Raw genomic sequence first — 14,148 nt, forward strand, 5'->3', positions numbered from 1 at the left:
TCGTCCCACCTATTAGAGTGCTTTGATGCCATGTGGCCCTTCATGCTGGTGGTGGTGAGGTTGCTAGTGTTCACGCCCCTGCTCATTTTGGTATGGCACAGGTTGCAAATGACAATTATTTTATCGTCTGCACTTTCCTAAAAAAAACGCCAGACTGCGGAACACCTACCCCTTGGCAAGGGAGATTGCCGCAAGGGGGTGCTCCGGGGAACAGTTGCGGTCCTGTTTGGTGTGGCCTGCCTTCTCCCTGTTGCCACCCCACTGCCTCTTCCAGCCTGTTGCGGTGCTGCGGATCCCTCCCCCTCTGTACTGCTGTCCTCGCTCCGATTGCCACCTTCCCAGGTTGGGTCAGTGATTTCATCGTCCACCACCTCCTCTTCCTTTTCCTCACTCTGGTCATTCTCCTGACTTGTTGATCTAACAAGAACCTCACTTATAGACAACTGTGTCTCATCCTCATCATCAACATCTTTAGACACAAATTGCCGTTGACTTATTGGCAACTGTGTCTCATCATCAGTATCCACCTCGTGAAACACTAATTGCCATCTTTTTCTGACTGTGGATGCTCAAGAGTTTGGGAATCAGTGCACAAGATCTCCTCATGTCCCTCTTCAAGCAGGCTTGGCAAGAGGACCAAGCTCCTTGGAATATCTGAGTGTAGGATCACTTGTTTGCCAAGAATCTCCATGGTGGGAGGAAGGAGGATCAGGGTGAGGATTCTGTTAACCAGACTTTTGGCTACTGAGACTGGACTTTGTGGAAGACAGGGTGGTGATTAATCGACTGGAAGCATTATCTGCTGCAATCCACCTGGTCGCACTGGTGTGACTTCGAGAGTGGTGTCATGCGCCGCCCTACAAACTGGGACATGAAGCTAGGTATCGTGGATGAGTGTGTTTCTTGTGCTCTGGCAGCAGGCACAGTTTCAACGCGCCCAGGGCCATGGCCTCTTCGTGCACCATCAGCAGCACAGCCACTTCCCCGTCCCTTACTGCTCGCCTTGAGCATATTCAATAGTATATATGCTTGCAAGTATGTCACATGTACAGTAGCACAGTTTTTGTAAGTGTATGCGCAAATAAACTGAATGTCACAGATATTTAGGATGCTCAAACGTTATACAGGAGATGTAGCGCAGGTAATGTCGCTGTCACCAGCGGCGAAAAAATTAAATTGAATGTCACTGATGTTTATGATGCGCAAACCTTATACAGGAGATATAGCGCAGGCAATGTTGCTGTCACCAGCAGGGAAAAAATGTAACTGAATGTCACAGATATTTAGGATGCACAAACGTTATACAGGAGATGTCGCGCAGTTAATGTCGCTGCTGTCACCAGCAGCCAAACAATTGCACGCAATTTAGCGCACGTTGAGCTAATATATTTCGCAGCCAGATAAAACAATAGTCCTTAAAAGGACTGTTGGATCTCTAACACCTTTTAACACTAAAAACTCCCTTAAAAAAACACAATTCCTGTCCCTACACTATCTGTCCCTTCTGCTGCAGCTCGCCCTGACGAAGTCTGAGCCGAAGCACGTGTCATCGGGTGCTATATAGTACTGTAATGTAACTATTACACTGTAATGCCAGTAACCAACATGGCTAAGGCATTACAGTGAGTGGCAGCACTTCCCCGAACGTGCAGGGAGGAGACTCAAGCATTGCGCTCGAGCACACGCAGTGTTTGGCCGAACACCGCGATGTGCCGAGCATCGCGATGCTCGAGTGAAAATGGTGTCCGGCCGAGCATGCTTGCTCAACACTACAAGTGATCACTACTGTTATCGCTTGTCCCCATAGTGAATCATTGCTTCCTGGGCAGCAGATCACTGTTGAGACACAGGACAATCTGCTGCCCAGAAATGTTGAGTTATGTGACCTCATTTACATACCCAAGGAACACCCAATTATCTTATCAGATACATATATATATTTGTCATGATCTGTTTCCTCTAGAATAACTTTGTCATAGTTTATTAAAGTATACACAGTTTATACATAGTTTAGAATACATAATACAGTTTATACATAGTTTATAATGCTTACTGTATATTATCATTTTAATATCTCCTTGGTATTAACTGCTTCTCAGGGCTCCCTCTTTCACCCCCCCCCCCCTAACCAGGGACTTCACAATGGCCTCCTGTCCTGTCAATTACGATCACTGTTCAGTTCCTGCCAATCACATTTATGGTGAAAGACATAATACACTGTAATACAGAAGTATTGTAGTTTATTGTCTGAGCTATTATAGGATTTCACATTCAAGTTTCCCACAGGATGTTGGGTGGGGGGGAAGGCAAATTTTTTAAAAAAATTTAAAAATCATGTAAAAATAAAAAATTGCAAGCTTTAAATAAAATCAATCTGCAGGGAAGCTAGAGGACCACCTGTGAAACATGTAACAGCTCGTATGTTTTATTTATTTTATGTAGCAAAATAAATAACTATTAACCTCGGATTGGCAGCGCCCCGCAGATTGATTTTATTTGAAGTTTGTATTACTGTTGTTACTGTGGCCCGGACCCACACAGAGGGAGCAGCAGCCATGATCCGACACGGTATATTGGATGCTGGATGGTATTTCCAGTCTCCCATATATCATTATGCTTGAAATTTTTGGTGAGCATATTTGATCGCCTTTGGATATATACCGACTGCAAGAGATGTTTACACTATGGAGCTGTGGCCTTTAAAGGAGCAAAAATTGTCTTTTTCGCTAACAAAATATTTTATTTCCATAACAAAAACAAAAAACATACATAAATGAACACATTGGGGGTCATTTATGAAAGACTGGCGTTTTACACCAGTCTTTGATATCTCCTGTGTTGCTAGAAGATGCGCTTCATTTCTGATTAGGCACTGGCCTTGCCCTATATCCGGCAGCCCATGCACCTAGATTAAAATGTTTTCTAGCCTCTATGTGGAGTAGATTCCAGTCATCATTTAGGCCAGTAAACTAGCATAAATGAAAATGAATGTGTCGGGGCACCACATCACGCCCCTGCTGCTCCCCAGTGGCAAGGGTGGAGTTGAAAAGCATCATGCGCCCAAATGCTAATCATCATTGAAGTGATCAAAAAGTTTATGTACTGCCAAATGGCACCAATGAAAACTGCAAGTTATCCCTCAAAAACAAGGCCATGTTGATGAAAAAATAAAAAAGTTATGGCTTTTTGGGTATTCGGAAATGACAAAACGAAGAAAAAAACGCTGCGTCCTGAAGTGCATAATAGGCAGCATGCTTAAGGGGTTAACATTCCTTTTTGTCTACAAGCACAATGCATCGTTTGTTTCCAGCTGCACTTTTGAAAATGGCCTGTCCTCTGTACTAGTTATGGTAAATAAGACCACTGTGTACACAGCAAGTATCAGTGTAACATAATTGCTGAAATTAGATAATTGGGTAATGCTATTAATATCAGCAACCTTTCATTGTTTCTGCTGCGCCATGTCCTCTGTGTTTTTCCATCACAGCAAAATCATCTGTTGAGAGGCGCTTTTAATTGTCTTGCAAACGAAAAGCATTTCAGCTGATGAAGATTCACCTTTGCATATACTGCACCAGTACAAAGTGATTCCGATGAGAGCACATCTTTTTTTGCTTTGAAGCCTTTCAGGCAGCAGATCTCGGAGCTGAATTCTCAAATACACAACTTTTTAAATTCCTTTACAGATTGGATTTTAAAGGGGTTTTCCCATCTTGCTATTTCGTCCTCCCCTGCAGCCAGCTCTGCTGTTCGCTTCCTGGATTCATGCTTCTAAAGCTGGGCGAGCTTAGGCAGTTTGAGTGAAGCCTCGCCACGCCTCTTTCTGACATTACACTCCTTGCGTGCTCGTTCATGTGTCTCCTATGGCCACCGCTTCTCTCCCGAATCCCTTGGCCGCGCTTGCGCAGAAGACATTTTTCTTTCGCCCAGTCGGCTGCAGTCCTGAGAGCTCACGCTGCCGCGCATGCGCAAAGCTTATTTCCTCAGTGCCGCGTCTCATACAGAGCCGCGCTGCATACAGGGCATGCGCGGCTCTGTATGAGACGCGGCACTGAAGAAATAAGCCTTGCGCGTGCGCGGCAGCGTACACGTTCAGGACTGCAATGAGCGGCCGGCTGGGTGAAAATAAAGTGTCATCTGCGCAAGCGCTGCCCATGAATTCGGGAGGCGATTTCTATGGATGGGACTATTACATGTTTTGATGCCAACCCTCATTGAAGTCGCCATGTAGTCTGGACCTTAACGTTTTAAAAGATCTACCAAGGATGCAACAAACCTGCTTAAAACTATTTCTGCATAGGCAATGCTCATTATGAGACCAAACATAAATCAATAAGTATATTTATTATGACGATTTGTATCTACATAGACATACAGGGACATTTCTGTTGGGCAATCTGTAAGAGCAGTCTACCATTCATGAAATGTCTCAACTTCACTTTCCACCATAGATGGTGTAAGGCTGGGGCTACTAGGCTGCAACATTTGTCTCATGGCCAATTGCCTGTCTGAAGAAGGGGTTCACCCCCGAAATGCATTACTTAATGGAATAAATCTTTCAAATATTTGAAGGATCATCTGTGTCTGGCACTCATGTATATGTTAATTTTGGGGTTTTCTCATACTCCAGTAAAGATCGTTGTGTTCTGTACCGTAAAGCCTCATGCACACGTCCATGGAACATGGACTGTGAGATACCGGCCTGGATTCCTGCTGAGTGCAGGAGCGCACGGTGTCATTGGTTGCTATGACACCGTGCGCTTAGTGCCGCCGCTGCTGTACAGTAATACGCTCGTATGATCTAAACGAGTGTATTACTGTACAGCAGCGGCGGCATGAAGCGCACGGCGTCATAGCAACCAATGACACCGTGCGCTCCTGCACTCAGCAGGAATCTAGGCCGGTATCTCACAGTCCATGTTCCATGAGTGCCAGACACAGATGATCCTTCAAATATTTGAAAGATTTATTCCATTAAGTAATGCGTTTCGGGGTGAACCCCTTCTTCAGACAGGAATCCAGGCCGGTATCTCACGGTCCGTGTTCCACGGTCGTGTGCATGAGGCTTAACTAGAGTTCTATGGGGCCTAGGTCAAACTTTGGATTGGGGCCCTCCTCCCCACCCCCATCTCATTATCCCACCCACCACATTACCTGTATATATTTAATTTGGCCACCACTCACTCTGTATATATTTCATTTGCCCCCACCCCTCACTCTGTATATATTTCATTTGCCCCCACCCCTCACTCTGTATATATTTCATTTGGGCCCCCCCCTCACTCTGTATATATTTCATTTGCCCCCACCCCTCACTCTGTATATATTTAATTTGGGAGCCCCCTCACTCTGTATATATTTCATTTGGGCCCCCCCTTACTCTGTATATTTTTCATTTGGCCCCCACTCACTCTGTATATATTTTATTTGGCCCCCTCTTATATGGCCGGTGCGGGACCTACTTTCTAAATTAAATTCATAGAGCGAGGTGTCAGGTGCCCCCAGTATGGCGCACGGAGTGTACATGCATAAAAAGAAAAATACTAACCTCTGCTCTGTTCCGTGTTCGGTCGTCCGTCTCACTTGCAGCCAGTTGCGAACACGTCCCGTACCCTTTGCGGCACCACGTCATCTTGTCATCCTGCGAGACCCGTGACCTCCAGCGCCAGGTCTCCCCCTCCCCGCCAGGCACAGTCACGGTCGCAGACCGTTACGCCCCTGGTTGTGTAGCAATGCAGACATTGAAAGAAATGATCCAACACAATTCGCAAGTTGCACAAAAAATTCTAGCAGTGTTGTCATTAGCCCCAGCCTAATTGAGGTACATTGCACATTGGCCACATTTACCTCCTTGTGAATTAATGAGAAGAGTCTTTTAATGTTTTAGATGTTGCTTTGAAGATGCTGATTTTCTTCAAAAGAAAAAATTGTGGCCGTATCATTTTCCTAAGGCCTCATGCACACCGTTGTGTGTTTTGCGGTCCGCAAATTGCGGATCCACAAAACACGGATGGCGTCCGTGTGCGTTCCGCAATTTGCGGAACGGCACGGACAGCCATTGATATAACTCTCTATTCTTGTCCGCAAAACGGGGACAAGAATAGAACAGGTTATTTATTTTTTTTGCGGACCACAGAACGGAGCAACCCCGTGTGCTGTCTGCATCTTTTGCGGCCCCATTGAAGTGAATGGGTCCGCATCCAAGCCGCAGAAACTGCAGCTCGGATGCGGACCAAAACAATGGTCGTGTGCATGAGGCCTAAAAGAAATATAAAAGGAGAAGATAATTGATAGACTATATCCTCATTAGCCAAAAATAGTTGCCTCCACTGGCTTTACTCTAACAATGCTTGTACCTTATGTGTGAATGTCAAGTTTACTTTATTTATTGCATGGATTTTATTTGACTATATTCTGCTTTAATTGGCATTAAGGTCAGGCCAGGGTTCCTGTGCTGTCTGGTGGAAGGCACCCTGCAATTACAGAGTTGCTTTCCTGCATTGCAGTTCACTAATCCTGATGCAACAAAGAGGAGACAGATCTGCTGATGAATGAGAAATGATTAAGTCTCTAGTTCAGAGTGTGGAATCTATTATTGACTTGACCAATATTGTGGTTCTCTTTCAGCTGTATTGAAGACTATAAACTAGGCCCAGATGGATTGTCATGTCATCTGGTCACAGAATCATGTCCAGGCGGAGCTCATTGTGGGGAAAGTCCCGAGGTGCCAATGAACCAGACACTATTTGGGGAGCTCTTTTATGGTTACAACAATCGAACCAAAGAGATATCACCAGGCCAGCTGCTGAAAGGATCATTTAGGTGAATAATACTTATTTTGTTAAATTCTTTATAAAAAAAAAAGCTGTACACTGATGCATAAATCTATTGTTTGATAAGGCGCCACAGTAACAAAGTTGGGCAATGGCAGACATTTGTTAGACAGTAAGCGTACTAGTTCCTATGACACTAAAGGGAGTTATTTTTTTTGAAAGTGGAAGACCATCAATATAATTACAAGTCCCAAAAGGGATGAGAAAATGGCATGATAACCACAATCTAGATTTTCCCAGAATACAGTGAAACTTCTCCAAAAGATTATATAAACCTTTATCAAAATCAGATTTCTTTTAAAAGATTTCCCTTCAACCTATGCCAACTTGGCTTGAGAAGACCAACCTCCTCAGAAGTCCACTTTCAATTCAATTTTGGCTGATCCATCTCAATGAGGTAAATTAAACCTTCTTTCCAAAAAATGTGTCTCACAGCTTTCTTTTCTTTTCTTTTTGAAAAGAGAGATAATTTGCACCCTTTTCCCAAAGAAGCATTCCATGGCCTATAAGAGTCCTTATGCCTACAAGGGGCTCTCCACCAGAAGAACTAGCACCTCCAGATCCACTGTATAACTCAGAAGCTGCCATAAAAGAGTTTGACCACTTTCTGGCTACTTGTGACTAGTATGTATGTACAATGACTATATGGCACTTACTAATATAGCCTTTGTTGATATTCTATGCCGGTTTCTATATTTTATAAGCCATGTCCCCCTGTTAGGTAAATCTTCTGTGTTGTCCGCAAAGAGGTCTTTTCCAAAAAATGACCATTGAGGGAGGGTCATGTGACCAGAGACATCACTCTGCCTCCTCCATTCAGACACACTGCACTAAACTCCCAATGGTGCAAGTGCAGATGGCAGGTGCCGTGTATTTGAATGGAGAAGGTGATTTGCCTGGTCACATGACCTTCCATTAGCAGCCATTTTATGGACAAGACCTCTCTTTGTACAGCACAAAATACATTTTTAAAAAGGGCGATATACCTTATGAAATACAAAATATGTCACTGAATTTCAACAAAGGCTATATTATTAAGTGCCATATAGACATCTTACAAACACATTGGTCAACGGTAACCAGAAAGTGGCCAACCCTATTAAGCATCTTGAGAGAAGACAAATATGAATGAGTTTTGGTAGGAAATTGGAGACTTATCTTGCTGCAAATTTTTTTTTTTATTAATGTCCTGCACAACATACCCTAAATTTATTAGAATATGGCTATAACTGGTTCATGCTACCATGGCTTGAGAGCAACCAGAGGGCTTCAAGGGGAATATGCCATCAGAAAATGGCCTATTGTTTAAATCACATTTTTATGTTAAAAACATTTAATTTTATTTTTTTTATTTGTCCATGTCACTATCTGTATTTAAAAAAAAAGGTAGAAAACCCTGCAATAATCACACAAAGCCTAAAATGTGTTAAGACTTTCTATCTTTTGAAGTCAGCCATATGGGCCATAGACACAATGGACAGGAGGGGACCCCATTGACTTATATGGGAGAGATTTCAAGGCATGATCTGTGACCTGTGCAGAGGTCAGGAGGGATCAAATAAACGGTGATATCGCCTATTGTGATCCTCTGTTATACAGAAGCAATACCTCATGTGATAATAATAAGATGACTACTGAAAAGTTAGCTGTACAGAATAGGACATCTAAACATATTATTAGACCTAATGGCCAGCGTGAAACTGCTTGATTTTAGATATTTTTTAACATATAGATAGGGAGATGGAAAATGAAAATTCAAAATTCCAAAAAAAAATTAACATAAAAACTTGATTTAAACAATAGGTCATTTTCTGATTACACATTCCATTTCAAATTTGCCTTTTCCTTTCCTTTCCTGGACAACAGATCTGTATCAGGCAGAGTTGCTCCCTTGCACTCACTTTTATGGTAAAGTGGAAGTTACTCTAGGTTGAGGTGGCTCTGTGCAAGTTCCCACAACCTATGGAAATGGAGACTGCCCCAACCTGAACTGTCCCTCATCTCCATGGGCCTCATAGCAGCCATTTGGCTTGTCTCATCAATGTCTATGCCGTCAATCACAGTGACTGGATAGATGATACTTCTATAACAGTTTTTTTGCCTATTATCTAAAGTCATGTTCACATGTTAAGAATTCTATTCGGATTCCAAAGACAGAGCATGTGATTAAGGAATGAGGCAGAAATCCAAGTTTCAGCTGTGAATTTGTTACAGATCAATGCCAAGAAAGCCTAGTCTAAAATTGTTACATTTTTATATTTTCAATAAGAACGTAACAACATGTAAACCATTATAGTATATGATGCAGTAGGTAATTTGTTTCCATGACTCCTAAATCATATACCCATGCTTCTATTGTAGACAGAATAATTTTGCCCGTGGACTGGAACATCAGCTACCAGATGGTCTCATTGTATCCACCGTACCCTCAGAAACCCAATGCCATGAAGAAATCTCAGAGCCGGTTCCTGACCCTGATTTTCTGACAGGTCAGTAACTTAATTGAATTTCCACGCCCCCTCAATGTGGACTTCATTATCACTTGGGGGTGAAGTTTCATCGATTTCTACTAAATGTGATATCATCTGATATTATGATGTTATAATGGCAAATCAGACTGTTCAGTCTGAGTACAATTTATTATACTGTCAATCAGGCTCGGACTGGCCCACAGGGGTACAGGGGAATCCCCCGGTGGGCCCCTGAGCAAGGTGGGCCCCTAGTCTCCCACCTCCTGCACAAGTGGCACATAACACATTAGATTTAGTACACTACATACATATATTCCATGTACAGCACCTCAAACAGCTTATGTTCATATAAAAAAAAGTTAGATTATTTATTATATTTGAATGTATCCATATGGTGGGCCCCCAAAATTAATTTTACTGGTGATCCCTAGGTACCCCAGTCCGACACTGCTGTCAATGCTATACTGACAGATACCAGCAGCCTGCGCCACAGAGGTGCAGCCTAATAGGTATACACTACAGGCAGGCCTTCATTAGGGCCAGACAGCCATGAAAGGGCTCCCCATGTTCTTACTCGCTGGGTACTGGTCGGAAAAAAAAGGGAGTTCCCTCCTTCTAAACCACTTAGATGCTGCAGTTGCTATTGACCGTGGCATCTAAGAGGTTAAACGGCCTGGATCGGCTCTTCTGCCAGTCTGAACTGTTACAGCAGGAGCCTGACCAAGCCCCCGCTCTCAACTGCACAGGAAATTCATTCAGTGCTTAGACTAGGCGCCATAAAAATGTGTATGGGTGGTCACTAAGGTGTTAATTTTATGGCACTGTATATCTAAGAGAGGGTATACATACATAATATAAAAAAGAGAAGTACAATAAGCATTAACTTATTAACAGATTGGTACAAAGGGGGAAATGACCTCTGCCCACAAAAGCTTACAATCTACAAGGGAAAATTCTAATGAGTCTACTGTTTTAAATTTTGAAGAATTTTAAATGGTGATCTGTTTGTCTACATACTTAAAACCTTGAAGGGGTTTTCCAACCTCAGACATTGATGGCATATCACTAAGTTATGGCATCATCATGAGATAGGTGCAGATCCCACCTCAGGAACCAGTTTCTATCTCCAGACCGGGCCTCCCGAAGTGAAGGAGAGCATATCGCACAAGCATGGTCACCCTCCGGTCAACGCTATGGAAGTTCTGAAAGTAACTATTTCTGGTAGCCCCATGGAGGTGAATGGAGAGATGGCTGTGCATGCTTGGTGCACTGTCCATTCACCACTATGAGACTTCCAAAAAAAGCTGAGCATGGTCATTTGGCTATTTTTGGAACTCTCATAAAAGGGAATGAGAGTGCACCACGCATGCTCATGTGCTCTCCTTCAGTTTGCTGGCCTCTTCTAGAGATAGGAGTGGGTCCCAGAGGTGAGACCTGCACATACATATCTGACATTGATGGCATATCCCAGTGATATGTCATCAATGTGTGAGATAGGAATACCCCTTAAATTCTGTATGTACCAATGACTATTTTTAATCAGTGTCTACTGGGGCAGAGAAATTTCAGTATCCACTTTTTTCCTCTGTTTTGCAGCCTTACATTTATTGGAATAAGACAGCTGAGGAGCTGTGCTTGCAAACAGTTAAAGTCAAAATATTCAGTCTCAGAATTTCACAGGCAGACGATTCCAATTGAAGTCATTACTAATCAGCACGGTGACATTATCGAACCATTACGCTTTTCTTAGACACCTTCTTATCCCACTCTAACATATGCTGCGTAGCCAGCGCTCCGATATTGTATGAACCCTGTCTAATTAGCAGCTTTCATAGATAAACGGAATCTGTCATTACTCTCCACTCACCTATTACCAGAGCTGTCTGCATTCTTCTCTTTAGCTCACGCCATAACCTTATGCACACATACATTATCTTCCTTTTATGTAAATTGGTAACATGACTTAAACAGATGAGGTTAACCTTCTATTAATATGATAAAAGGATAGCAAGAATGTTTTGGCTCCAGAAGGTTTGCTGACTGTGCTTATACGTAGTGGAGGCCGTGCCCTTGCCAAACCTTACCACATCCCTCTTTGCTCATGAAAGCTCTGAACCTATCAGTTGTCCTTTAAAGAGGACCTTTCACCAGTTTTTTCTTTATAAAAGCAATACATCATACTATAGTCCAGGTTCAACAGATACCATTTTGCTAATTTATTTTATGATCCGCTATGCCCCCTGTTTGATTTTGGCGCCAGATATGCAAATTAATATCATCGGTAGTGATGGACGAACATCGTCCGGGATGGTTCGCGAACGCACGTTCGCGATCAAATGTTCGTGAACCGCGCGTTCGCGAACCGCGCGTTTTCGGCGGGCCCCATTGACTTTAATGGCAGGCGAACCTGAAAAAACTTCAGGTCATTTTTGCAGCCACCAAATACTTACTAGAAATGCACAAATGGTCCCACAACATGGACAGTGACATACCAGAGGGGGATCATTGACAAAAATTCCCACAAAAAATATGTATTTTAATCAGGGGCCATTTTTATGCGTCTAAAAGGGAAACTCTCAAAAATGTGCCCTGCTGAAGCCTAGAAAAATATTATTTTAGGCCATGGGAGTACAGGCCCCAAAAATTAAGAATTCACCTGACAGAAAAGAACTTGTGATTATGTGGCTGGAGGTATATTAGGCGGTCACTCGCTAAAATTTTTAGTGTCGGCCAGTACAGGCCCCAAAAATTAGGCATTCACCTGACAGAAAAGGCCTTTTATGCCGCTGTATATACATAAGACAAGGACCATTCTTTGTTCTGGGTGGTGGCCGATATGTGTGGGCTGTCATGAGGAAATTCAATTAGACTTGGTTGTCACAGGTGTTGAATTCCTCCGAGATCCATGCCACATTCATTTTTAGAAATGTGAGGTAGTCCACACTGTCGTGAGCTAGGCGAGTGCGCTTATCAGTCACGATCCCCTCTGCTGCACTGAACGTCCATTCGGACAGGACACTCGATGAGGGGCAAGCCAAGAGTTCCATGGCAAATTGTGCCAGCTCTGGCCACAGGTCAAGCCTGCACACCCAGTAGTCCAGGGGTTCCTTGCTTCTCAGAGCATCCACATCGGCCGTTAACCTGATGTAGTCGGACACCTGTCGGTCTAGGCGTTCCCTGAGGCTGGATCTGGAGGGCGGCTGTTGATGGGTTGCTTGCAAGAATGATCTAATATCGAAAGTAACCAACACATCTTCAAACCACTCTCTTCTTGCAGGCGCGGTAGGATTGGTACCCGCACCTGTTTCGCTGTGGGTGGAAATTCCTCTACCAGCGCCCGCAACAGCAAAATGCAGCATTTCACGCAGCAAGGCCTTGAAATGCTGCATTCTGACAGCCCTCTGTGATGCTGGTAACATGTCCGCCATTTCGTGTTTGTAGCAGGGGTCTAAGTACATTGCCACCCAGTACTGGTCCTTGCACTTTGTGCTTTTTATACGGGGGTCCCTCTTCAAACACTGGAGCATGAAGGCCCTCATTTGCACTAAATTGGAAGTGGTGGAGCGCCCTGGCTCCTGCTCATCGCCCAGGAGAATGTCGTCCTCGGTCTCCTCCCCCCAGCCACGGACAAAACCAGGGGTCCCCGAAAAGTTTACAGTCCCCCTCAAAGCCTGCTTTTCTTGCTCCTCCTCCTCCTCCCCCCAGCCACCATCCTCCTCTGACTCCTCTTCAGACTCCTGCTGACTTGTCTCAGATGGAGTAGCTCCCCTTGGGAATTCATTCAGCATTGCGACATCTTCCTGCTCCTACTCCTCGACGGCTTGATCAATGACACGATGCAATGCATGCTTCAGAAGGAAGGCGTAAGGTACGATGTCACTGATGGTAACACCAAATCCAGACGGGAGCCTTGGGTTACATGTTTGACGGCCATCAGAAGGTTCACCCAGTGGGCAGTAAAAGTTATGTACCTTCCCTGCCCGTGTTTGCTAGACCACGTGTCTGTGGTCAGATGTATCTTGGCACCGACACTGTGTGCCAGAGATATATTCACTTGCCGCTGAATGTGGCCTTATAGCTCTGGGATGCCCTTCTGGGAGAAATATTTCCTTCCGGGGACCTTCCATTGCGGTGTGCCAATGACCACAAATTTTCTAAAAGCCTCCGAGTCCACCAGTTTATATGGCAGTAGTTGGTGGGCTAGCAGTTCCGACAAGCCAGCGGTCAGCCGTTGGGCAAGAGGGTTATCCGGCATCATCAACTTTTTAAGCTTGAACATTTGGGCCACGGAAGCCTGCCTTGTGCCAGATGAACGCGACGACCGCACTGTGGAGGGTGGAGTGAAGGACAAATGGGAGGAGAGAGGAGAAGGAGAAGAGGCAGGACGTAGAGCGCCGGGAGTGTGGCTTTGTGGGTTCTGACGGAGTTGCTCCCACTGGGCTCGGTGATGGGAGGCCAGGTGCCTTCTTAAGGCGGTCGTCCCTAGGTGAGTGTTGGGCTTACCTTGACTTATGCATTGACAGCACAGGCTGCAGATGGCAACACTATTGTCAGCAGCTGACACGTTAAAAAGAGCCCACACTGCGGAGCCATGTGCTGGCATCCTGGGAGAGCCAGAAATGACTGCACATGGTGGATGGCTCACTCCAGATACATTTGCTGTCTGCTTTTTGCCTCCTGTGCCCCGCGAGTTCTGCCTGCTTCTCCTCCTTCTCCTCCCTCTCTGCTGCTCTGTCTCTCCCTCTGAACTCCCCTCCTCTTCCTCTCTTGTGGGCACCTATGTGACGTCCATTGACACGTCATCATCGTCACTTTCACCACCACTGACATTTGAGATCTCGGAG

At 44.5% G+C, this 14,148-nt stretch overlaps 1 protein-coding gene across 1 annotated transcript in view; it reads left to right on the forward strand.

Moving 5' to 3' along the window:
- The window catches only part of ASTN1 (astrotactin 1), a 519,295-nt gene that overhangs the window by 426,343 nt on the left and 78,804 nt on the right, over window positions 1-14,148 (forward strand). The window contains exons 13-14 of the mRNA XM_040408285.1: window positions 6,628-6,822; window positions 9,195-9,322. Coding sequence (XP_040264219.1) covers window positions 6,628-6,822; window positions 9,195-9,322 — 323 coding nt within the window. The remainder of the gene's footprint in view (window positions 1-6,627; window positions 6,823-9,194; window positions 9,323-14,148) is intronic.

This window comes from Bufo bufo, chromosome 9 (assembly GCF_905171765.1).
Source record: "Bufo bufo chromosome 9, aBufBuf1.1, whole genome shotgun sequence".
NCBI lineage: Eukaryota > Metazoa > Chordata > Amphibia > Anura > Bufonidae > Bufo > Bufo bufo.